The sequence below is a fragment of the Rhineura floridana genome, chromosome 3, assembly GCF_030035675.1.
Source record: "Rhineura floridana isolate rRhiFlo1 chromosome 3, rRhiFlo1.hap2, whole genome shotgun sequence".
Classification (NCBI taxonomy): domain Eukaryota; kingdom Metazoa; phylum Chordata; class Lepidosauria; order Squamata; family Rhineuridae; genus Rhineura; species Rhineura floridana.
In genome coordinates, this window is record NC_084482.1 from 122,411,992 (window position 1) to 122,438,183 (window position 26,192).

General features: G+C 43.5%; 1 protein-coding gene and 1 non-coding gene across 19 annotated transcripts in view; one reads left to right on the forward strand and one right to left on the reverse strand.

Moving 5' to 3' along the window:
- Positions 1–830: 830 nt before the first annotated feature.
- NSD1 (nuclear receptor binding SET domain protein 1) overlaps positions 831–26,192 on the forward strand; it is a 99,021-nt gene continuing 73,659 nt past the window's right edge. For 3 of the 18 annotated variants that reach the window (XM_061617583.1, XM_061617601.1, XM_061617600.1), the window contains exons 1-2: positions 2,778–2,948; positions 3,543–4,447. In XM_061617583.1, coding sequence (XP_061473567.1) covers positions 3,563–4,447 — 885 coding nt within the window. In that variant the 5' untranslated portion in view covers positions 2,778–2,948; positions 3,543–3,562. Of the gene's footprint in view, positions 911–1,147; positions 1,473–2,105; positions 2,131–2,303; positions 2,381–2,406; positions 2,587–2,777; positions 2,949–3,051; positions 3,077–3,129; positions 3,289–3,542; positions 4,448–26,192 lie in introns of those variants that run through there. The other 15 variants (XM_061617597.1, XM_061617595.1, XM_061617594.1 and 12 more) reach the window with 15 other exon arrangements.
- Positions 8,644–8,750, reverse strand: LOC133382636 (U6 spliceosomal RNA). The gene has a single exon (XR_009762024.1). It is a non-coding gene; the product is annotated as a U6 spliceosomal RNA (small nuclear RNA).

The window sequence follows — 26,192 nt, forward strand, 5'->3', positions numbered from 1 at the left end:
TGTGTTACAAATAACTTTTCTTTTGTCTGCCCTGAATCTTTCAACATCTCCTATTTCTCCTCTTTGTCTTAGCCTCTTTTATTTAGACACATTTGAACTCTGGCCAAGGACAAAGGGAATGCTGCCCAGCAAATCATTATCATTGGTTATTAAAGTAGGAAGCTGCCTAACTGCATCAGATCATTGACCCATTTTACAGCCCAGTGTTGCTATCTTGGGCTCCTATGGGTGGAAAGACAGGATAGAAATTGAATTAATAAATAATACTCTGAGTGAAAAGCTCCAGCAGCTGTTCCCCTTAACTTTGGGAGCCCCCATTATGATCAAATTTGAGTACCTCTGCCCTATAGTAACTTCTTATGTAAGGAGTCAATGCAACACTGTTCTCTCTCTGATTTGGATGGAACTATTCTGCAGTAGTTTCAGAATAGATGTTGAAGTGACCTGCCTGGGCTAGTTCAAAAAGTCTGTGGCAAAGGAAGCCAGGTGATGCACTTTTCCTCACTCTAGGTATACTATTAATATTTTAGCCTGCCTGGTCCAAGAGGTTGCTATGCAACAGGTTGACCACTTTCTGTGTACACCTGCCCCCCTTTTCCACCTTGCCTGCCTGTCCATGGATGGCAAACTCCTCAACAAGGCACTTTTCTCTCTGCAAAACACCCTACCCATTAGTAGCGCTATCCCAAACAAACGAAGATACTATAGCACGACGATGGCCTTGGGCCCCACAGCCATTGCGCTCTCGCTCTCTTTTTGCCTTAGTAGCGTTAGCATCTGAATGCATATATTCAACGACGGAGGGGAGTTTTGCTGAAGCTGAGGACATTTAACAAACAACAATAAACTGGCGATCCCGGTTCCCTCAGCTCAGGCTCCTTGAGGACACATCTGTGGCGAGGATTTCAAGGTAGAATGAGCGAGCCAATCAACCACTCCCGTCTTCAGCTCCTTCTGGCGGGGGTCTGTTGCTGCACCGAGGAAGCGGGGCTGGGGTTGCCCTGCAAAGCTTTGGTTTGCCCGGCGGCTCTAATGGCCGCTGTGCTTTACAAGGCAGGTTGCACTGGGGAGACGGGGAGCGGGGGCAGCTACATTTCGCTCCCACAAGCGAAGCAGGCGATGCAGCAGGAAGCGAAGGGAACACCGCACGACCAAGGCCCGCCGCTCCTAACCGAAGTGAAGGCGCCGAGCCTCCTGTAGAGGAAGCGGGGCGCACGGGGGAAGGCAGGGTTCGCCAGCGAGCACCCGAGAGCTGGGGGCTCGGATTCTGTGGCTGAGTTCCGGATAGTTTCTGTTCCCGGCTGCCCTCACACGCACAAGGAGGCGGCGGCGGCAGCATTAGCTGCAGCCGCCCAAGGCAGCTCTGGCTCCAGGGAACAGCGCGGGCGCAGCGTTCTAGCTAGCCCTGGAGACCAATTAGACTGCTAGAGGAACGAGAAGAAGGGGGGAGGGCTGGCCTTTCAGCGCCCGGGGTAAGAGGGAAGCGAGAGAAGTTTCACTCAATCCAGTGGGGGAGGAAGAGGAGCGCGTAGGAGGCTCCTTTTCAACCCCTTTCCAGGGCTAGTTCAGGGATAGTTATTTGCAGGGGACTGGTTCCTACTCTTTCCCCCTCTCTGAAGGTTTGGGGAGCGGCCTGGTTTTCTTCTGCATAGATGGGAACCTAATTGTGCCCGGGGCGCAGTTTGGCCCTGGCCAGCGTCCCTCACGCAGCAACACTGAGTTTGGCCCCCACTCAGGAACCGGTGGTGGTGGTGGGGAACCACAGAACAGCCAAGTCTCACTCCTAGCTCTGCCATTTATTTTAGGTGTTCGGCTCCCCTCCCGTTAATCGGTGGAGGTGGCGCGAGGGGGGCGGCGGAAGAAAGAACGGATGGAGCTTTTCTTCATTCATCGTCACCCCCATTGTTGGCTGGAAGACGAGGGAACAAGCTGACCTGTCTAGTTTCCCTCATTGTTTGGGCAGGAATACGGGGACGGCCTGGCTTCGCCCTGCTCCCAGCCTCAGTGACCGAGAAACCCTCCCACCTTTTCTGTCCCCCGTTTGAGGTGGGACAAGGTTTATGAGGTCGCTCAGGCTTCCCTGGACACTACCATGGATGTGGTGGGAGCTGCTTAGACCAGTTGCACCATGTGCGTTGGAGAGAACCCCGAAGCAGGGCTAACGGGTGGCTGATGGTCACGGGGCGTCTGAGGGACTCCCCCTCCCCTTATTCGGGCTGGCAAGGAGAGCGGCGGCGGCGGCGGCGGCAGCTGCCCAGTGGGTGGGTGGGCGAGCTCAACAGCCACCATATTTGCTCGCTCTTGCTCTTCCACTGCAGCGCTTGGCGGGGGAGGTAGCAAAGGCCTGGTCTCGCAGGCGGCGCCCTGCCTGGATAGTTTGGTACGAAACGACTTGTTTGGGCTGCGGGGAAGGATGGTGCTGGGCGCTGGCAGCGAGAAAGGCAGGGCTTGTCCAGCGCGGGTAGAGAAGAGAGCTGCGGCGCCATGTGCCGTAGGGAGGAAGGAAGGGAGGCCGAGGCTAGGCCGAACTGCAAACCGACCCCAGCCCTTTGGAAGAGGCTAAGAGCCCAGCGCAAGGAGCAATAGGTGGGGCAGGGAGGGGCTGCAGCAATGAGCACTAGGGGGCAGCTGCAAGTGCAGGGGCCGTGCGCTGCTCAAAGGGGGGGCCGTGCGCAGGGACGAGCAGGCGCGCGCGCTGATTGGACAGCGCAGCGTTTGCTGCTGCTGAACCCCAAGAGTCAGTGAGGGGGCGCGCGCGAGCGCGCACAGGGGACAGCAGCGTGGACGCGCGTGTAGCAGCGGCGCGCGGGCGAGAAAAGGAACGAGCAAGCGAAAGAGGCTGGCAGAAGCTGTGCCCGCAGTCGGAGCTGGTAGGGCCCTAAGGAGCCAAGTCGGCTCTTCACTTTGGCCCTGTACTAGGGAGGCAGAGTCGGACAGGAAGGGGGCAGGTAAATTACAAGAAATACTTTCTTGTCCTCCAAAAAGGCGGAAACTGATCTCTGCGGCTAGATTCCACCCGGACTTTGCAAGGGTGTTGTAACCTACTCCCGGAGGGCCTCTGAAAACGGGGTTGGGGGTATGCGTGCCAGCCGGTGTCGGGCCTAGTGCAGAAGCCGGGTGGTACCAAAAGGCGGGGGAAGGAGGATGGAAGATCCAGAAGCCTTTGCTGAAACGTTCAGCAGCTGTAGATTTCGGAGAGGGGGGGCGAGGAGGAGAGTACGGGGAGCCAGGCCTGGCCTGGCCTGCTCTTCTGAGCTCCCGGCAAGCAGCAGTAGGATGGATGCTGTGGTATTGTGAATACAAAATTAGGCTGTACCAATGTTGCCTGGAAGGTGGTGGGTCGGGGCAAGAGGCATGCACCCGGCTCCTTATAGGCTCTTTGCGGCCTCGGAGCCTGGAGCAGGAGGCGGCTGCTGGGCCGCCGCCGCCGAGGAGGAGGAGCAGCAGCAGCAGCAGTAGCAGTAGTAGAAGTGGCTGCCATTTTGGAGAACAAGGCCCTGGAGGGTTTTCCTGACCCCATTGTTGCTGTGTTTGCTTCACAGGTTGATGCCCGCCGCACAGGATGGATCAAGCCTGCGAAGTGAGCAGGAGGGGTTGCCTGCCCCCTTGCGCCAGCCCTTTGGCGTTAGATGTGCCGGAGAACGGGGACGGCCCTTTTGGGGGGGAGGGTCATAGCCGAAGCCCCGAGCCACCTAATGGGTGCTGCATGCAGTCTAAGGCTGCCTATGGCCAAGACCCTTCCTCCTGCTACATCCCGCTGCGCAGGCTGCAGGATTTGGCCTCCATGATCAATGCTGAATATTTAAATGGCTCAAAAGATGGCTCTGATTGTTTGCAGGAAGTTGAAAGGAGCGACTCCAGCCTGGAACCCCCTGAGCTCTGCAATTCTTCAGTGTTAGCAGACCAAGAAGAATTCACCCATCAGGACTCTGCAAAACTTCTGGATTTTGATTCCCTCACTACTTGCTTGGCGGAAGACAAGGAGGTGGATTCTGAAACATCATTCTTAACAGCAGAAGAAAACTCAGAGGAAGAAATCAAGTTTATGATGGAGAATAGAGGCACAGGTATCTGCAGAGAGGAGGTAGAGCCTGAGAATGGGACAGAACTGATTCAAGAGATCCAAGAAGGAGGCTCCATAGAAATTAGACACAATGAGACAATGTCTGCCCTATTACCAGTCCCCTTTCCTCCAGAGCAAATACAAACTAACACTTGCAAAGAGTCTGCAGTAGGAAATAGAACTGAGAAAGTAGACCTACGCCTAGTGTCTTATTTGCCTGGAGATACAGATTTGAAAACAGAAAAACGGTGCAGCATTACAAAGGTATCTGAAAAAGATCCAGATCAGAGTCCCATCACATTAGGAAACTTGATAGAAAGGCTTGAAACATCAATTACTACAAAATCATCATCAACAGGATTACCATCTGTAAGCAGTCTTGGGGTACCCATTAAGTTCTCTTCAAATTTATTTATGGGGAAATGTTTATTGTAGGGTTCCTTTGGTCTGTTGCTGTTGCAGAGAAATTTGAGTGGGAGGTGGGTGGAGTTAACAAGTTGTAAAGTTCCCATGTGTTTCTTTCAGTTTGCAAAGCAAAGTGCAATTAATTTCAGCAAGGTAAATAGTACGAGAGCTTTAAAAACAAAATGTTTTGTAGCCATTCTGCCTGGCATACAATCCTGAAAGTTAGCACAGTGAAAAAAACTTTGCTTATTGTGGAAGCTGAGTTGAATATGATTTCTCCCCCTCACAGGTATTGTCATCTTTCCCTGTTGGTTGGTGGCAGCCATCTTAACCAGAATTAAGATCTGATAACTTTTAAAAATATTTGAGAGCATGCTCACTCACAAAACTGCTCCATACATACTTTTTTTACTATTAGCTGAAATGAGGTATTTTAAAATTCTATGATTACTGCAAAGCCAACACGTATTTGGGACAGAAAACTGAAACTTATAACTATAGCTTTAAGCAAATCTTGAAGACATTTTTTTTAAAACAACAACAACACAAAGTATAGTTGCATCTGAAAAAAAGCTTTAGTTTTGGATTTCTGCCTAGATTTGTAAGGTTGGCAGGGCTATTTCACATACAGTGTTTTAGCTACAAGGTAATAGCAAGAAAATGTATACACTTGCATGTGATTTCTGCATCTTGCTGAAACATGCTGCCAATTGTGACCCTTCAATGCATCTACATATTAGCATATAATATACACATGTATTGCATTTTACACATGATGCAAAAATACATATGATGTAAGCAAGTGTATATACCTTATGTCCAGGTATACACTCGTAGTTAAAATGTCATGTGTGAAGAGGCTGTAGTTAGAACATATCTTCTATTAGTAAAATTCAGGTGACAGATGTGAAGCCTTACATTGTTTTTTGTTCTGCAGAATAAATTTGTGCATGCAGAATAATTTTTCTATGGTTTTGAATCGCTGTAAGAGACGAACTGAGGTGTGTTTGTTGACTTTGAATGGTGGTGATAATGGCAAGGTTTTCACCTAAAGCTAAACCAAACCAAGACTAAGTGTGAACATGTGAGTGTGTGGGTACTCAGAATAAAAATTGTGGCTACTTCGCTCCTCCCTCAGTCCTCCTGCTGTTGCGCCACTGGAATTAAGCCATGGTTTGGCTTAACATTATGCCTGAATTTGAGCTTGTGGTTTGACTTCCTCAGACAAAGCCCAGATTTGGACATAATGGTAAGCCAAAAACCATAGCTTAGTTCTGGGTAGAGTTGGCAGTGAGAGGGCCGGGTGAGGAGCAAGTGGCCACAGTTTTTACAAAGAGTGCTTGCACATTCACACTTAGCAATGGTTTGGCTTAGCATTAGGTTCAGACTGGGCCAATGTCACTTTGTTAATACCTTAAGTCAAAAGACTTTATTTTTCAGGAGTAAATAATGTGTATGTACATTTACCTGGGATTAAGTACCAGTGAACACAGCAGAACTGATTTATAAGTAAAAGTGCATAGGATTATGTTGTAAAATTATTTCCTTAATGGTTACCCCTATGGGAAAGCCTGCTAGACCAATTTGTACTATGGCAAAAAATATTTGTATGGTACAATTTTTAGCATTTTATGTAATTAGAATTCGCCTGGCATTGATATTTCAGTTACTATGAGACCTCTTCTTATCCAAATCAGTGTCACTTCCAAATTGCTCATATCTCTTGTTGTTTCTACTGATTGTGTTGTTTTTGTGGAATTAGTAGCAGTGTCCTCTTGCTGTCTGTAGACTAACAAATTTGTTGCATAAAAGTTTGTGGACCAGAACCCACTTCATCAGTTGCATGAGTTGTGCAGGTGTAAACACACACACATACACACACTTGACTGAATACAGAGAAGAGAAGACGAAAATGGGAGGGGAAGTTCCATTGCGCTCACAGAAGTCATTTGATTTAGCTGGATACAACCCCCTTTTTTTAGGGGTGTTGCCCAGTTAAAGAAATCTTAAGTTCTGAGTTTTAGTCTATTAATCTATCAGTTAAATTTGCATATAGTTAAAACTGATTGTTCTGATGTAATGTAGGCATTGGGTGATATCCAACTAAGTCATACTCTGAGTAGACTCATTGGAATAATTGACTGCTCTAAGGAAGACTAATGTTGGACATCCTCCTTTGTTTTTAGATATTCTGTGCATGTATTGTACTAGGCGTCATCTTAGAAGAAGCATCCCCTCCTATGTGGGAGTAAAGGGAGAGTACCTCTTAATTGGTGCTTGCCATCTGCAGTTTTTAGAAGTACTTACATTAAAAAAAATATATAATCTGCATGATTAATCGGGGGCCCAGTGAGGTCGCAAGACATAAAATGCAAGAGACGGTGGTTGTGTCACAATACTATGCAGAGAGCTATATTTAATAACCACATCATTTTCACTTCCAAGATGGATTCAGAATTCCAATACGTATTTTGACTTAACAGTTGAAATAGATAACTGATATAAAAACATTTTTGAAGGACATGGCTTTTAGTTCTTATTAAAAGATCTGTTGTTTTTTATTTGTGCAGAATTCTTGTGATTGTCTCATCATATAATGGTTTTTTAATGCAAATATTGGGAAAAGCAGGATGCAAATGTGCAATTATTGATACGGGATGCCTTTTTGGAATTGAGTTATTTTGACATACTTTTTTTTGATAAAATATGTAAAGATTGAAGGCAGCTTGCTAGGAAAATGACATCAGAAAATCTAGAAACAAAATTTTAATTAGTTTGGAGTTGTTTCATAGTGCTGGGCTTATAATGGGCTCTGGACAAAGGGTCCATGTACGGTTTAAAAGTTAGCAAGAAAATTATGTTTATTTATTTCCTGGAGTCTGAGGCACACATAACAGGGATGGTTTAAGTCTAGGGAACTGTGTCATTGCAGCAATACCCTCAAAATGATTAATTTCAGCTGCTCTAGTAACCTAGGCTGAAATTATTATTCTTTCAAGTTAGCTCAAGGAATTCAGTGGTAGTGTTATCATACATTATTTCTTTATTGTAGCCATAATATTCATGTGAAGTGCTAATAGATCACCATTGGAGTTTTGCATTCTTCTAAAATCACTATGCTTATTTTGGGTATGTTTTCCCCTGGCTCCACCGCTGTTGGATAGATCTTGAGCCCAAGGGCATGATTGAGCATCTCTTGCTTTCTCATGCATTCTCCTTCTAGGTGTGAATGCGCACAACCAATTCTTGCTGTGATTATTGCAGGATAAGAATGGTTTGTGAGTTGATGGGTGCTGCTTGTTTGTGGTATAATTAGATAGAAATTAGTGATCTAAAAAAACTTCCCAACCTATTTTTATAACTTTTTTTAAAAAAAAATTATTGTAATTTTTTTTCTTTAAACATAGTCTGGTTAAAATTAGATCTGAATAAAAAGCATATTAATTCTACAGTTATTGGCTCCATTCAGACATAACAAACCATAGTTTGTTGCAACATGGACATGTCGTGGTGACTCTTCTCCTTTTTTTCTTCCTTTATGTGGGATCTAAGGAGATTTAAAGCTTCCATTGCAGTTTGGAACAAACAGTAACTTCTAATTTCATCGGAATATGGAAAACTGGTTTGTACAATATAGTTAACAAAAGAGGATCAAGCTCTGGTTTGTTGACTAAATATGGTTTGTATTAACCACAGTTTTCCATATGTGGACTAACTGGAAAACTACAGTTTGTTCAAATGGCAAATGAAAATTTTACATCTTCACACATGAGGAACGAGAGGCTTGAGATGGTTCATACACATTTTAAAAATGGTTTGTTGTGGTTATTATACCTATTAGATTTCTCACTCACTATTCACCATGAGGTCCCAGGGTGCATTAGAACGATTTAAAAATATATTAAAATCAGTTAAAACAAACTACAGTAAAGAGAATAGGGTGGATCCTAAATAAAATAAGATATATCCTAAAATACACATCTCAGATATCAAAGGCTAGTGTGTGAGAGGGTGCATCTTCAGCATATTATGAAAACTACATAATGAAGGTGCTAGATGGACTTTTGTGGGGAGGGCATTCCACAGCTTACGTCCTAGAATCATGCAATAGTAGAGTTGGAAGGGGCCTATAAGGCCGTTGAGTCCAACCATCTGTTCAGTGCAGGAATCCAACTAAAAATATGGAATGCTTCACAAATTTGTGTGTCATCCTTGTGCAGGGGCCATGCCAATCTTCCCTGTATCATTCCAGTTTTAGTGTATGTGCTGTCTCCTGGGTCACCTTTCCCCTGAGTGGTGGAAATGCCACAAGAGGCCCTTTTGCAGATCTCAGTATCCAAGAGGGTGTGGACGTAGCCATTGTCTGAAAATAGAATCGCTGGACCTCTGTTTAACACACTGAATTAGAAAAATAGCATGAATGTAAATAAAAAAATCACACGGAATTGATTTTAGGTCAAATGTTATCCATGTCATATCCCATACTGTTGTTAATGGCCTTGATGCTAGGGGCAAAGGACTGGTATGTCATCACAGGCAATGAGGTCCAGCCTCTGACTTCAGGATATGCCATCCTGTATAATACTAGGGAGATATTTCATCTTATGTACCCCTATTTCTGTATTTTGTAATTATATGATCTCTGGAATTTTCTCCACACCAAATTACAAGTATTTATAAACAAACAAGGGCATTTCTTTTTCATATCATGAAAACAAACAGTTCTTCCCATAAATACCAGGATTTCTGATGTACAAAATGAAAAATATCAATTAAATAACCAGCACATCATGTACCATTTTTAAAAATTATTAAAGATATCAAGTGTATATATAATTACACAAAGTATATAATTACAGCATTTATTCTAGTTATAAATGAACACGAACCAATTATTATACTTAAAAAGAACAAAATATATGAAGCAGCAGTGGAAAACTTCAATAAGAAATTTAAAGTGGCCTTCTTTTAAATCACCTTCTTTTAAATCAGTCCATCCTTAATGTAGGGAAATAGCTTGAGCAATGTTTCAGACTACTTTGCAGTTGCGTGACAGGCATTTAGGAAGTGGCCTAATACAGAGCCAGGCCGTTGGTCCACCCAGCTCAGCATCTTTGCAGTGACTGAAAGTGGTTTTCCAGGGTTTCAGACAGGGAATCTTTCCCAGTCTTGTGTGGATATACCAAGGGTTGAATCTGGAGGTGTTCTTCATGTGGTCTAACGGCTTTGGTTATTAATTGTCAGAATAAGAGAAGGGAGCAGTAGGGATAGGTATGCAAGGAGTGGGCTTCATGAAAGGGAGTGTTGTGCTACATGCAGAAGCATCATCCCCTCAATGTTCAAGCTGTGTTCTTATGTGTCCAACATGGCACACTCCTCATGCACAAGAGAGAGGTAGCAGCAGGCTTAGAGGATCCCCAAGATTTGCAGAAGTACAAAATATAATTAGAAAGTAACCATAATGAATGGGAGCCCCCAAAACCATTCAGTAAGGACTGAATAACCTTAGTAGCCTTGGGATCTTGACTGCCTGTTGGAGTGGGAGAATGCAAATTTGGGGGCAGGGGGAATTTAATGGAGTGGCTGGAATCCTTAACAGCAGCATTCCACACTGCAACATTTTGTTGGAGGTCCCACTTGTATATACTAGTAGCAAGCACAACTCACTGAGTACTGGTCCTTGCTTAGCTAAAATGGCATCATCCACACAGAAGAGAGGAATCAACAGGCTTGGGGGAACGCTGAAGTTTGCAAAAGTATGAAGGCATCCTGGAAAAAGAGGATGGAGGAAGAGACACACAGTTCATACTGAGAAGTGGTTTTCAAATGTTCACAGGTATGGAAGTAAAAGCTGTCCAGAAAAATCAATAGATAAATCCAAGATTTTAATGTAGCCAGGCTGGGCATCAGTGTTGCCACCTCATCCACACTTAAACCACAAAAGGTAGCAGCAAAGAGAAGGGTTCATGCTCTTCCTTACCGTTTGTATTTAGTATGAATCATTTTTAAAAAATGCCTGGCTAATGAAAGCTCCAAGCAAGTACAGTTCATTGTCTCTATACTGCAGGTTGGAAAGGGCTGTGACTGGGAGAGAGTTGTTCATGACAGTGTTGCAGTGTGGTTCATACTGAATGCTGTAAGTCAGCCTCTGAGTGGTTTACAACAGCCCTGCAGTGTAGTCTTGAGGTATTAGACCCCTGTTGTAGGTTGGGAGTGCTAAATCTGGGAGAGTAGCTTACAACAATCCTGCAGTGAAGTTTACTCCATTGTAAGTTGGGAGAGTAGCAAGAAAGAGTAGCTTTCAGCGATCTGCAGTGTAGCCCATTGTTGATGTTGAAAGTTGTTAATGTTGAAACTTAGAATTGAAGCTGAGGCTTGTTTGGGTTCCCAGTCAAAAATCCACAATACCTCTCAGGTTGCAGCAAAGGTCACTGTATTTAAATTGTCCCCTCACACCTCCTTCCAGTCAAGTTGCATCCATAACCCTCATACTCCAGTGACTTGCAATAAGACTTGTACATATAAATGTCCAAAACCAAAAATTATAAAATAAATTTTAGATTTTGCACATGAAGAAAGAGCCAAGCTAGAGTAGGAACTCCTATCTTTGATGGTAACTTTTATTTATTTATTTGATTTATTATTTGATTTATATCCCGCTCTTCCTCCCAGCAGGAAGAACTTTTGTTTTCTCAGCCCCCTCAGCCAGATGCACAGGTAACACACAGGCCTAAGGGATATACCACAACATTTCATTGTGGGCCCTATTTGTTTGCAGGAACATGTGGAAATTCTGCTAAACCAATTTTACTACTTAGGAGTTTGCTAATCTGTGTCAAGGATGCTACAAATTATCTTAATTTTCTTCAAAGAAACTTCTAGTCTTCTTAGTAATGGTCTTGAAAGCTTTAACCAAAAGAGTCTGCAGTGCTGTACACAGGATGTTTAACAGTACAGTCCTAGGCACATTTCCTTGAAGTAAGAATAATTTAAGTTAAATGGGATTTACTTCCTAGTAATTGGTTTTAGCATTGTAGCCTTAATTCCACTCGTTTCAGTGGGTTTACAGCCCAGCTGCATAAAGGATTACTGTTGATTTATTGGTGGGAGGCAGTTTTAATAAAGGATAAGCAGTGGTGCAGGTTGAAGGTTATTTTGTTTCCAGTATACTACTGTTCATAGAAAATATTAAAGATGTTTTCATTGTTTCTTTTTAACAACAAACAGTAGCTTTTGCTAACTTACAAGGTAACTCACATTTCCTTCAATATCTTCAATAGTATCTATATTGAGGTTTTGCTTACATATAAATGTAGTAAGTTGCTTTTAAAGCTTCTTTTAAAGATGTTTTAATACGTTTCTGTTTTAATATGTTTTTAAAGATGTTTTGGTTTAATATATTTTAAAGTCTATTTTTAAGATGCTGTAGAGTGTTTTTAGTATTTTGTTTGCTGCCTTGGGGTCCTTCTGGGAGGAATGGTGGGATATAAATTTAATTAATAATAAATAATAAAATAATAATAGTAAGTTAAAAGAATTTTAATTGGCTAATCATCTGCTATAAGTTCATAGCATTAGTTCTTAGTCCTTTAGAATCCCTGATTGGCAACAAGTACTCCCAGAGCAAAATCCAGCTGCCTGTGGAATACTCTTTGGCCCAGGTCTCTCTCTCCCTCCCCCCCACCAAGTTGTCAGCTTAGAAGCTGTAGAACAGTGATTCCCAAACTCCCCACCCCCAGACTACTTGAAAATTGTGGGACTTGGTGAACCACTTAATGATTTTTCTGCCTGTTGTAGCAATTGTAATGCATGTGCTACATGCTGTATATTTCATCATATTTTTATTGCTTCTTTTATTCCTTACATATTGTATTCCTTAGAATTCATATAGTAGCACACTAAAATACAATATAAGAAATAAGATAAGCAATTAAAATACAATTATAAATCAATATGACTGTTTAATGTGATGGATGTGCTATCTCCCGTCTTCAGCCACCAATTCACAGATATGCCACGGACCACTTGAATGAATCTCACAGATCATTCGTGGACCACAGTTTTGGGAACTGCTGCTATAGAATATGCATGGAAAAAGTTACAGCTATGACCATGGAAGGGAGGTAGCAATCACCCTCCAACTAGTTGTTGATAAGTATTTAAGAAGTTGTGTTGTTATAGCCATTAATTTGAGAAAAATGATCTGAAATTATTTATAATGGAATCCTTCCTATAGCAGGTAAGTTCCATGTGAGAGTCACATATAACCATGAATTCTAATATTAATGTGTGAACAAATCCCAGGATATGTTTGATACATACAGCCTCGGCTAGAGGCAGACAATTTCCCTTTAAGGAATATTTCTTTTTAGGGAGGAATAGATATAACTCTTGGATTTGGTGGAGATATTTTAGTATTGTATCTTGACAAGTAGGGTACATGATGCTTAATTCAGATGAACATTTCTTGGGATGATGTTTAAGGAAACCTTATTTTAAGCCAGACCCTTCATAAGTGGTATTGGAAGAAAGTAAGCAGGCAGTAGTGAAGTATCACATTATGCATGTGCTTGCTTTCACAGGTTGTTCACCAGAGCACCCTGTTTTAATATATTAGCTCTTACTACCACACAGTATGTAGTAGCAGTATAAGTTTCTCCATGTTGCAGTTGTCTAGCAATTATGCAACGAGAAATGTTGCCTGTGAGTTATCACATCCTTTACATTGGCTCTTGAATGGCTGTACACATCACTGTGCAGGAACATGATTGATTTATAGTCCAACTTGGTAGCAGAAATCTATATGTTGAAATAGAAAGGAAACATCTTTAGTCGTTGTGAGGAACCTTATGTCTGTGGGCTGAATAAGGCCCCCAGGTGTCTCTATCTGGCTGTTGGGACTCCCACACAATACCCCTGCCTGAAGTCACACCTCTCACTGGCCTGGCTCCCGGCCATGCTAAGTACTTTTGCCTTGCTGGAATATGTTCTTGAACTGCGATAATGAATCTTGTATGCCTGAATGGAGAGATAGGTGTGGGTGTGTAGAAATGTATGGTTTTTGCATAGCTTGAATGTAGCCTACTAAGCAAAGAAGAGTCACATTGGTTACTCTGTTCACCTTTGCTTTTGGTTTCACTCACATGCAGCCCCTGGAGGAGCCCATGAGGGAATGTGGCCCTAGGGCCAAAAAATTAGCTATCCCTGCCTTGGATAGTCTAATTGTTTTGATACACCTCAGAAAATCCTGAAATTTGCAGGCAGCAAATAATGGAACGGACCAAGGAATTTCAGAAGAAAATCACCCTGTGCTTCATAGATTACAGCAAAGCCTTTGACTGCGTAGATTATGAAAAACTATGGAATGCTTTAAAAGAAATGGGGGTGCCACAGCATCTGATTGTCCTGATGCGCAACCTATACTCTGCACAAGAGGCTACTGTAAGGACGGAATATGGAGAAACTTACTGGTTCCCCATCGGAAAGGGTATGAGACAGAGGTGTATTTTATCACCCTATTTGTTTAATCTATATGCAGAACATACCATACAGAAAGCAGGATTGGACCAAGATGAAGGAGGTGTGAAAATTGGAGGGAGAAATATCAATAGATATACAGATGACACCATACTTATAGCAGAAACCAGTAATAATTTGAAACTAATGCGGATGAAAGTTAGAGGAAAACACAAAAGCAGGACTACAGCTGAACAACAAAAAGGCTAAAATAATGACAACAGAAGATTTATGTAACTTTAAAGTTGACAATGAGGACATTGAACTTGTCAAGGATTATCAATCCTTGGCACAGTCATTAACCAAAATGGAGACAATAGTCAAGAAATCAGAAGAAGGCTAGGACAGGAGGGCAGCTATTAGAGAACTAGAAAAGGTCCTCAGATGCAAATATGTATCACTGAACACTAAAATCAGGATCATTCAGACCATGGTATTCCTTATCTCTATGTATGGATGTGAAAGTTGGACAGTGAAAAAAGTGGATAAGAGAAAAATCAACTCATTTGAAATGTGGTGTTGGAGGAGAGCTTTGCGGATACCATGGACTGCAAAAAAGACAAATAATTGGGTGTTAGAACAAATTAAACCAGAACTATCACTAGAAGATAAACTGATGAAACTGAGGTTGTCATACTTTGGACACATAATGAGAAGACCTGATTCACTAGAAAATACACTAATGCTGGGAAAAACAGAAGGGAGTAGAAAAAGAGGAAGACCAAACAAGAGATGGATTGATTCCATAAAGGAAGCCACAGACCTGAACTTACAAGATCTGAACACGGTGGTTCACGACAGACGCTGTTGGAGGTCGCTGATTCATAGGGTCGCCATAAGTCGTAATCAACTTGAAGGCACATAACAGCAACAAATTAATACAGTGATAGTCCTGTAACTGGCACCCTACTTAGTTTTATTTTGAAACTATTTCACTTCAAGCAATGGACAGAGAGGATACACAGTTCTAATAAGTAATAAATATGTACTCAGTCAAGCATTTGTATTGCATTTTACACACTTCAATTTGATACGTCATTTTAATGTTTTGCATTTAAAAAAGGAAATGTTTTATTTCTAATCTTAAAACATTTATATTTGCCTTCTAATGTACATTCTGAACTAGGGTTTCTCAATTTATGGGCTGCAATCACAAAATTAGGTTGTTGTGAATGATGTGTTAAAGGGCCACTTAGGTCGCAATCCAACTCGCATTTACGCTGAGCTGAGGGGAGTTGGATGCAGCAGATTTCCAGCTGAGCCAGATGGGTCCTGGCTTAGCTAGGCTACGTTGGCGCAAGTCCCTCAGCCCGGCTCAACTGGGACCCAGCCGGCTCAAATGAGACTGGTGCAAGTGGAGCCAGCATAAGGCCAGAAAAAGGGGCATGTCGGGAGGGGCCAAGGTGAGGGGACTTCGGCCACATCCAACTCATGTTCGGAGCACTCCTGCAGGTCTCAGTCCAGACAAAAGTTAGCTGGGAAAAAGGTCAGTCAAGAAAATAATTGCAATAGAAGTCAATGAACAGGGCTTACTCCTTGGTAGGAGTGTTTTGGAGAGGAGGGTTTAACTTTCTGGTCCTTCCATGCAGCTCCCAGCTGAGCCAGCGTTCAGCCAAACTGGAGGCTCCTGAATATTGGATGCAGTGGAACTTTACTCCAGCTTCTCTTGCTCCAGTACAACTTACACCGGCTTCCCCTAAGTTGGATTGCTCTGTTACTGACTGGGTTGTGTGTTCTGTTTGCTGAACTAGGATTTAATAAGTTATGAAGGCTGATGGGGAATGTGAGTTTGTGCTTTACCTCCTGTTTGTATAGCAGTTAAAAAAACAAACTTGGACAAAGAATCTAAGAAGTAATAAGTAGGACATATTTAAAGCCTACTTATTAGTGGATCACTTAATTTAATAAATTCACATTTGCTTTTAATCTAGAAAAATGTCTTCATAACAATTTTGCAATTTTTTATTTTTTTATTCTTATTTAACAGAATTTGTATACTGTTTAATTGTAAAAATTCTCTAGCAGTTCAACCTCTTTTTCCAAAAGAGAAGCAAGTCCTTTAAACTTTATATATAATTGCTAATGTAACTTTTGTCTCTTTGTTGTAGTGTAGAACTTTGGCTTTATTGCAGATTTTCTAAAACTGAAAACAATATTTCTAGTTTTGCCAATACTTGTGGTTTGAGATCACATATTAAAAAGATCCATGCATGTTGCCCAGGAGGTTGACTAATTTGTTAAACTAGATGCAACAATAAATTAAATGGTTTTTAAAATTAGTTGCGCTCCTCCCCTTTCTGGATAGGCAATCAGAATATATGGATTACTTTGCATCTAACTTTTTATGCTTCTGGGAGGGTTTTTATTGTGTGATCACTGCTGCTCATCCATGCAAGTTTTTTTTTTGCAGTATCCACACAGTGTCCTCATCTCAATGCCAGCCCAATATCCTCCCTCCCCTATTTTGATCTGGCTTTATCCTTTCCGCAGAAAATCCAATAAATTAAAAACAAACCAACCAGTTACCAACAACTGGTTTGTGATATTAAACACTCATCTGGAAGCACCCTTAGCTGTTATCTTTTTCTTTGAGGGCAAAGAATTTGAGGGTAGTGTCATCTGGAATTTGTGTATTTTTCTTAATACAACTGAGCAGTTTACAGACTTTAAAATCCAGCACTGTCAATACAAATTTGCATGTGTTTTTATTTGTATCAAAATGTAACTGATGGGATTTGATAAGAAAATGGTCTCTTCCACTCAGTGCTGCACATGATTGTGTGTGGTCGCCCATTGTATTATATTTGCATGGTCCCTTAATATGTGCACATAAGGTACTTTCACACAACAGTGGAATGAGATTCTGCCACTAAGTGACATCCAATGGACTTCAGTACTAGTAAGCAAAAGTAAGAGGCATAAAAAACACATTATAACACAGCAATCATTTCTGGCTAGTTTCCTCTTCCCCCCCCCCCCCGCTTCTTTTCTCAAGGCATAGTGATTGTCTTGGGCTTTACAGCTAGGCCAAGTGGTCTTGACTGTCCAACTAGAAATTCTCCCTTTTTTACTGTGGGCTTATTTGCCCTTCTTGGGAACATCTCATTTTTATATTATGAACTGTGCAAGACAAATGAGAGAGAAATAGTCTGAACACCCGCACCTGATTCTTTAAAACGAAAACTCGCAATTTTTAATTGATGCCTGATGACAAGGAAGTATTAACGAGCATGTCACTTGTGCAGTCTATGTTTGGCAAAAACGGGGAGAGGAGTTTTTTAAAAAAGCATAATCAGTGTAATTAAACCTCCCATGTTTTAACTAAAATAATGTGAAAAGCAATATAGCTTCTGAGAAGTGGATAATAAGATTACAAGTTACAGTGCTGAATTGGAATAAAGATAACATCTGTGTTTTCATTTGCTGAGGCTGCCAATGTGGTGTCCTTTGTGCATTGTTGGACTCCAAATTTCATCAGTTCCACTCATCATGGCTACCCCTGATTCAGTGTATGACTATAAAAATAGCTTTGATAAACAATTGTTTTTCACACATATGTTAATATTTTCCAAACACTGATTTTGTGCCATGTAGTACTCTTGGGTAAGCCGTATACTCTTGGATAAGAAAAGTTTAGAACTTTCAAGCTTTATGCATGTCCAGCTAAGTTTTAATTCAAAAAAATAAATATTTATTATTAAATTTCTATTCTGCCTTTTCACCAAGGAACAAAAAGTGGCACACATGGTTCTCCCTCCTCATTTTGTCTTCACAATAACCCTAAAAGTAGGTTAGGCTGAGAGGCAGTGACTGGTCAAAAGGCACCCAGTGAGCTTTTGGCTGAGTGGGGATTTGAACTCTGGTCTCTGAGGTCCCTGTCCAACCACTACACTTCAGTGTTGTGGTTTTGGGGTACAAAGCCCTATTCAGCTGGGATACCTGAAATATTGTCTTACCCCTTATATACCCAGTTGATCACTGCGCTCTGCAGGTGAGGGCCTCCTGCAGTCCATTCCGCACAACATAGGAAGCGGACTTTTAGTGTTGTGGCACTGACCCTTTGTAATTCCCTCCTATTAAATATTAGACAGGCACCATCTGTGTTATCTTTTTGGTGCCTACTGAAGAGCTTCCTTTTTCAACAAGCCGTATAAGGAGAGATCTTATCCCAGTCTGTGTCTGTGCTGAAATTGCTTTTTTTTAGATGTTTTTTAAGCTTTTTTAAAAAAGTGTTTTTAAAGATGCTTTGTTTTAATGTTTTTAAAGATGTGTTGCTTTAATATGTTTTCAAGTCTTTTGGTTTTAAAATGTTTTAGAGTGTTTTTGTTTGCTACCCTGGGCTCCTTCTAGGAGGAAGGGTGGGATAGAAATTTAATAAATAAAATTAAACTAGTAAATAATACCCCACACTGGCTCTCCCCCAGACTCTTCTGCTGATTTCCAAGTTCCAAACTGATAAGGCGCTGAAGCTTTTATCAAGACATTGTTCTTAATATTGCATCTCTGTTGTTTATAAAACCACCCCTTACCTAGTTGTTGGACTAAAGAACCCTGTCACAAACCATTAGACCTTTGTTGGCAATTTGACATAGAACCAATGAAAATGTATAACCTTTAGTTTGAATAATTAATTTCTAAAATTCTGGAAGTTTCTAAATTCTGTGTTACACATAGGCGTTCTGATGAATAGTCAAGTGAACTTGATGGAGGTTGTGCAGTTCAAAAGCTTACTTCCATCATTTTAAAGATTAGTTGATCCAAAAAAGTGTTTTATCTCTTTTTCTGTGTCTGACATTTTATTGGACCAATACAGCTGTGAAATTTTAATGTTATGATATTTCCCAGGAGTAAGTTGTTGCTTAGCATTTACAGGAGAAATTAAACTCTTGCATCACAGCGTAGGGAGAATGGGTGGTGAGGAACACTGTTTTAGAAAGTCCTAAGTGATTTCTGGAAGACTGTGGAAACGTACTGTACTTTCTCCTTGTGTTTGTAGACTACTGCTTGAGAACATTTATGCATGCATACCTCTTTCCTGTCTTCTCTTTCAATTTTTCTTCTTTATGGATAAACGTGTTTCTGCTGGAACAAAAAAAGTAAAATAGATTTTTAAGAAATGGGCTAGCATTTAAATATATACTTTGCTAAACTGAGCCTGATGCGGTGGTTCAATGTGCTGTTGGTACAGACAATTTGCCCCTTGTTTTGCACCTGGGATCCAAGTCTCCATTCATGTGGTTGGTGCTAATATACCATTTATACCTTTTAATCCCTCTGTCCAGCCATTGGCACCTTGTGCACCATTGATACAGTATGCAGTATGTGTGTGTTTTGAATGGTAATGCATTAGCAAGCTGGCAACTGCTGGATGTCTTCTATCTGTTTTGATAGCATTGGGTAAAGCTTCAGCTGCAGTGAGAAAAGATTGTGCCATAGCTCAAGCAACACCCACAGGATTCTGCCACCCTGCTTAATATGTCCTTTGGTAAAAAATATAACCAGCTTGTTTGAAGTTGTAAATATTGGTACACATGTGAGTTGAGGATTTAGGTTCATCTGAGAAATAAAAGTTCTAAGAAAGAAGATTCACTTCCTTCCAGCTCCACTGTAGGTCACTAGATTATGAGCTCTCCATTGAGAGCACGTGGGATTGAATTTTCTTACATGTTACCTAAACCTTTTCTAGGTTTGGCTACAATCCTTTCCTATTTTTTGCTCTCCCATTTTTCCTTTTCATAGAATAGTATGTATGTATGTATGTAAAATATTTCTATCCCGCTCTTCTACCCTGTAATAGGGCACTCAGGGCGGCTTACAAAAATTAAATCAAACACGTACATAATAAAATTGTAAACAATAAAATCACAAAACATTAAAATAAATTAAAATACATAAACTACAATTAAAATACATAAAATACTATACACACAAACACACACATAGATACATATATATAGGGAGTTGTACTAAAGGGGACTACAAGGGTAAAATTTAACGTAGAAGGCATAAAATCTTAAAATCAGTGTCAGGCTCTACCTTCAGTCCCTCCCAAAGGCTCTTTGGAACAAGATCATTTTCAGAAGTCTCCGGAAAACCATCAGGGAGGGAGAAGAGCGGACTTCTTGGGGTAGGGTGTTCCAAAGCTTGGAGGCCACAGCTGAAAAAGCTCTCTCCTGCGTGCCTGTCAGTCTACCATCTTTCACTCCAGGCACACAGAGGAGACCAGAGGCAGATGATCTTAAATCCCGGGCAGGTACATATGGGCGTAAGCTGTCCCTCAGGTACATTGGTCCAAGCCCATTTAGGGCTTTAAAGGTCAGGACCATAATAATAATAATAATAAATTTAATTTCTTCGTCGCCTATCTGGCCGATGGCCACTCTAGGCGACTTACAAATTTGTTAGAATTTGATAAAATATAATAATACAATATAAAAACAATACATCTGCAGCAACAATATTAAAACTGGGCAGGAGGCATTACAGTTATAACAATTAACCCTCCCCGGATACCCCGAAGGCCTGCTGAAAGAGCCAGGTCTTTAAGGCTTTCCGAAACACATTTAGGGAAGAGGCGTGCCGGAGATCTTGTGGGAGGGAGTTCCAGAGAGGGGGGGCCGCCACTGAGAATGCCCTCTCTCTAGTACCCGCCAATCTGGCTGTTTTTGTTGACGGGATTGAGAGAAGGCCCTGTGTGGCCGATCTTGTCGGGCGGCATAATTGGTGGCGTTGAAGGCGCTCCGTGAGATAAACTGGGCCGAAACCGTGTAGGGATTTAAAGGTCAATACCAACACCTTGAATTGGGCTCGGAAAACAACTGGTAGCCAGTGTAGGTCGAACAACACTGGTGTGATGTGATCTCGGCGGCGACTATTCGTAAGTAGTCGAGTCGCCGCATTTTGTATCAGTTGTAATTTCCGGACCGTTTTCAAGGGTAACCCCACGTAGAGCGCATTACAGTAGTCCAAACGAGAGGTGACCAGGGCGTGTACCACTAGTGGGAGCTGGTGAACAGGAAGGTAGGGTTGCAGCCTTCGTATGAGGTGTAGTTGGTACCAGGCTGCCCAGCTCACTGCCGAAATCTGAGCCTCCATGGACAGCCTGGAATCAAGTACAACCCCAAGGCTGCGGACCTGGTCCTTTAGGGGTAGACTCACCCCGTTGAACTTCAGGTCAATGTCGCCCAACCTTCTCTTGTCCCCCACAAGTAGTACCTCGGTCTTATCAGGGTTCAACTTCAGCTTGTTCCTTCCCATCCATCCACTCACGGATTCCAGGCACTTGGACAAGGTCTCCACAGCCAACTCTGGTGAAGATTTAAACGAGAGATAGAGCTGAGTGTCATCCGCATATTGATGACACTGCAGCCCAAATCTCCTAATGATTGCCCCCAGCGGCTTCATACAGATGTTAAATAGCATGGGAGAGAGGATAGAGCCCTGTGGCACACCACAATTGAGAGGCCAAGGGTCTGATACCTCCTCCCCCAACGCTACCTGTTGGTACCTGTCGGAGAGAAAGGAATGGAACCACTGTAATACAGTGCCTCCAATTCCCAATCCCTCCAGGCGAAGCAGAAGGATACTGTGGTCGACAGTATCAAAAGCCGCTGAGAGATCGAGGAGGACAAGAAAGGTGGATTCTCCCCTATCTAATGCCCTCCTCAAATCATCTACCAGAGCGACCAAGGCTGTTTCAGTTCTGTGACCAGTCCTGAAACCCGATTGGTATGGATCCAAATAATCCGTTTCATCCAAGTGTGCTGACAACTGGTTGGCCACCACTCGCTCAATGAACTTGCCCAGAAATGGTAAATTCGAAATTGGGCGGAAGTTATCGAATACTTGGGGATCCAAGGAGGGCTTCTTTAAGATGGGCTTTACAATTGCCTCCTTGAAGGCTGATGGCATCACACCCTCTTTCAAGGAAGCGTTTACCACCGCTTTGATCCCCTCGCCCAATTTCTCTCTGCAGCTCACAAGGAGCCACGAAGGGCAAGGATCAGTAAGACAAGTGGTTGGCTTCACAGATGAAAGCACCTTGTCCACTTCCTCAGAAGGGAGAAGCCGAAACCGATCCCAATTTACCGGCATGCAACTGGCCAACTCTGGTTCATCCACTGTGTCCACGGCGCACGGGATCGAGCTCCGTAAGTGTTCGATTTTATCGGCGAAGTGTTTTGCTAATAAGTCACAGGAGGCCTTTAACTGTTCCAAGGGTTCCTGAGCAACTGGACCGACCAGGCTTCGGACCACCTGGAACAGCCTCCTGGGACAGCACTCCGCAGACGCAATAGAGGCAGCAAAGAAAGCCTTCTTTCCTACCTTTATTGCCACTTGGTAGGCAGCTACTGCTGCTCTAACCTGTGTCCGGACATCTTCGGAGCGGGATTTCCGCCACCGGCGCTCTAGTCGTCTCACCTCCTGTCTCAGACTACGCAACCGCGGTGTATACCATGGTGCTAGCTGAGTTCTATTCAGGGGGAGAGGACGTTTCAGAGCCACCCGGTCTAATGCCCTGGTGATCCCCACGTTCCACTCCTTCACCAGGGTTTCGACCGGGCGACCTTCAGCAGGTTCCAATTCCCCAAGCGCAGTCAGGAATCCATCCGGATCCATCAGGCGTCTGGGGCGGACCATTTTAATAGGTCCTTCACCCCTGCGGAGGGGGCATGGCAACGAGAAGTCCATATTTACCGGGTAGTGGTCTGACCATGACACAGGAGTGGCAAGAATCACTCCCAACTTCAGACCACTTCTCTCCTCTCCCAGGACAAATACAAGGTCAAGAGCATGACCGGCTACATGGGTGGGCCCAGTATTACTTAGGTACAGTTCCCAGGAAGCCATGGTTTCCAGGAAATCCCAAGGGGCTCCTATGAGAGCGGCCTCGGCATGCACGTTAAAGTCACCCAGAACTAACAGCTCTGGGGACAATGCCCGTACAGCCGAGACCACCTCCAGCACCTCGGCCAGGGAATCTGCCGTGCAGCGGGGTGGGCGGTACACCAGCAAGATCTCTAAACTGCCCTTCGGGCCCAACCTCCAGTACATACAATCAACAAATTGAGTCCTATGGAGGGGATGTCTGGCAAAAACCAAGGACTCTCGATAGATGACTGCCACACCCCCTCCCCGCCTTCCCACCCTCGGCTGCTGTGCGTAACGGAAACCTGGTGGACACATGGCCTCAAGAATTGGAGCAGAGGCTTTGTCCAGCCAAGTCTCCGTAATACATGCCAGGTCTGCGCGCCCATCCAAGATCATATCATGGATGAGCGAGGTTTTCTGAGCCACAGACCTGGCATTACATAACAGCAGTCGAAGGTCGGTAGGAACCTTGCGTCCCCCAGTTTCCATCTGGTTCTGAGCAGACCCGGAACATGGGATGGATATAATGCATCTGTCCCGTGTTCCCCTATTCCGGCGTGGTCTGCTAGCAGCACCCTTCCAGCGCCTGCCGCCCAAACTTCCTATAACTTGGCCCCCCACCTCCCTCTCCGGCTTGCACATGCCTCAATCCCTATCTGCTTAGCACTTTGAATTAGGCCCGGAAGCAAATTGGGAGCCAGTGGAGTCGATAAAGCACAGGAGTGATATGCTCCCTGCGCCATGCTCTAGTTAACATTCTGGCTGCTGCATTTTGAACCTCCTATAATTTCCGAACCATTTTCAAAGGCAGCCCCACATAGAGTGTGTTATAGTAATCAAGCCTCGATGTTACCAATGCATGTGTCACTGGCGTCCAAATCAACTGCCTCCAGGAACAGACGCAGCTGGTAGACCAGTTTGAGTTGGCCAAAAGCACTCCTGGCTACTACAGCCACCTGATATTCAAGCAGCAGGGCGGGATCCAGGAGGACTCCCAAACTGTGGACCTGCTCCTTCAAGGGGAGTGCAACCCCATCCCTGGTGGAGTTTTTCCCTTGACCAACAGTACTTCTGTCTTGTCTGGATTAAGTTTCAGTTTGTTAGCCCACATCCAGTCCTTCACAGCCTCCAGGCACCGGTTTAAGATGAGCACTCCCTCCCTGCAATCAGGTGGTAGGGAGAGATAGAGCTGAGTGTCATCAGCATATGGAATAGTAGAGTTGGAAGGGACCTCTAAGGCCATCGAGTCCAACCCCTGCCCAATGCAGGAATCCAAATCAAAGCATTCCCGACAGCTGGCTGTCCAGCTGCCTCTTGAATGCCTCCAGTGTCGGAGAGCCCACTACCTCTCTAGGTAATTGGTTCCATTGTCATATGGCTCTAACGGCGTTTTTTCTGATGTCCAGTCGAAATCTGGCTTCCTGCAACTTGAGCCCATTATTCCGTGTCCTGCACTCTGGGACGATCCAGCCTATCAAGGTCCCTTTTTTCTTTTTTAAAAAAAAGAGAGAAAGGAGGTAAGGACAATGACTCTCCTGCTCTCTCATTGGACTTGTCACCCGTGGAAGGGGAGCAGGCGCCTCCCGATGGACATCTGTAGCTTCTGCCCCATGGGCCCATGGAGGCAGCCAGGGGGTCCATGAAGCTGAAGAACGCGGCAGGAGCTGCCCCAATGCTGGAGAAGGTAGTAAGCCAGGACCCTCAGAGTGGGGGTGGAGGTGGCTGCCAGCTTGCCTGTGCAGCTAGTGAAAGCGGCCTTCATGACCCCAAGCATTTTTCATTGCCTGCATTTGGCCTTCACTCAGGTAGCAGCAGCAGCAAGCCGTAACCGTAAATTCAGAAGAGCAAAATTACCACAGGCCTAACCACAAGTGCCAAAGCAACTTGAAGAGAGACACTGCTTACAAGTGCCTGTACGCTAATGCTAGGAGCCTGCGAACCAAGATGGGAGAACTGGAGTGCTTGGTCTTAGAGGAGAGCATTGATATAGTGAGCATAACGGAGACCTGGTGGAATGGAGAAAACCAGTGGGATACGGTTATCCCTGGATATAAACTATATCGGAAGGACAGGGAAGGACGTATTGGTGGCGGAGTCACTCTATACGTGAAAGAAGGCATTGAATCCAGCAAGCTCGAAACCCCAGAAGAGGCAGACTCCTCCACAGAATCGTTGTGGGTGGTGATACCATGCCCCAGGAGGGACTTAATACTGGGAACGATCTATCGTCCCCCTGATCAAAATGCTCAGGGAGACCTTGAGATGAGATATGAAATTGAGGAAGCATCCAAACTAGGAAATGTGGTAGTAATGGGTGACTTCAACTACCCGGACATAGATTGGCTGCATATGTGTTCCAGTCATGACAAAGAAGCAGAGTTTCTAGATATTCTAAATGACTATTCCCTACACCAGTTGGTCATGGAACCGACCAGAGGGACGGCAACCCTGGACTTAATCCTCAGTGGGACCGGGACCTGGTGCGAGATGTAAGTGTTGTTGAACCGATTGGGAGCAGTGACCACAGTGCTATTAAATTAAACATACATGTAACTGGCCAATTGCCAAGAAAATCCAACATGGTCACATTTGACTTCAAAAGAGGAAACTTCACAAAAATGAGGGGATTGGTAAAAAGAAAGCTGAAAAACAAAGTCCAGAGGGTCACATCACTCGAAAATGCTTGGAAGTTGTTTAAAAACACTATATTAGAAGCTCAACTGGAGTGCATACCGCAGATCAGAAAAGGTACCGCCAGGGCCAAGAAGATGCCAGCATGGTTAACGAGCAAAGTCAAGGAAGCTCTTAGAGGCAAAAAGTCTTCCTTCAAAAAATGGAAGTCTTGTCCAAATGAAGAAAATAAAAAAGAACACAAACTCTGGCAAAAGAAATGCAAGACGACAATAAGGGATGCTAAAAAAGAATTTGAGGAGCACATTGCTAAGAATATAAAAACCAACAACAAAAATTCTATAAATACATTCAAAGCAGGAGACCATCTAGGGAGACAATTGGACCCTTGGATGATAAGGGAGTCAAAGGTGTACTAAAGAACGATAAGCAGATTGCAGAGAAGCTAAATGAATTCTTTGCATCTGTCTTCACAGTGGAAGATATAGGGCAGATCCCTGAACCTGAACTAACATTTGCAGGAAGGGATTCTGAGGAACTGAGACAAATAGTGGTAACGAGAGAGGAAGTTCTAAGCTTAATGGACAATATAAAAACTGACAAATCACCGGGCCCGGATGGCATCCACCCGAGAGTTCTCAAAGAACTGAAATGTGAAATTGCTGATCTGCTAACTAAAATATGTAACTTGTCCCTCAGGTCCTCC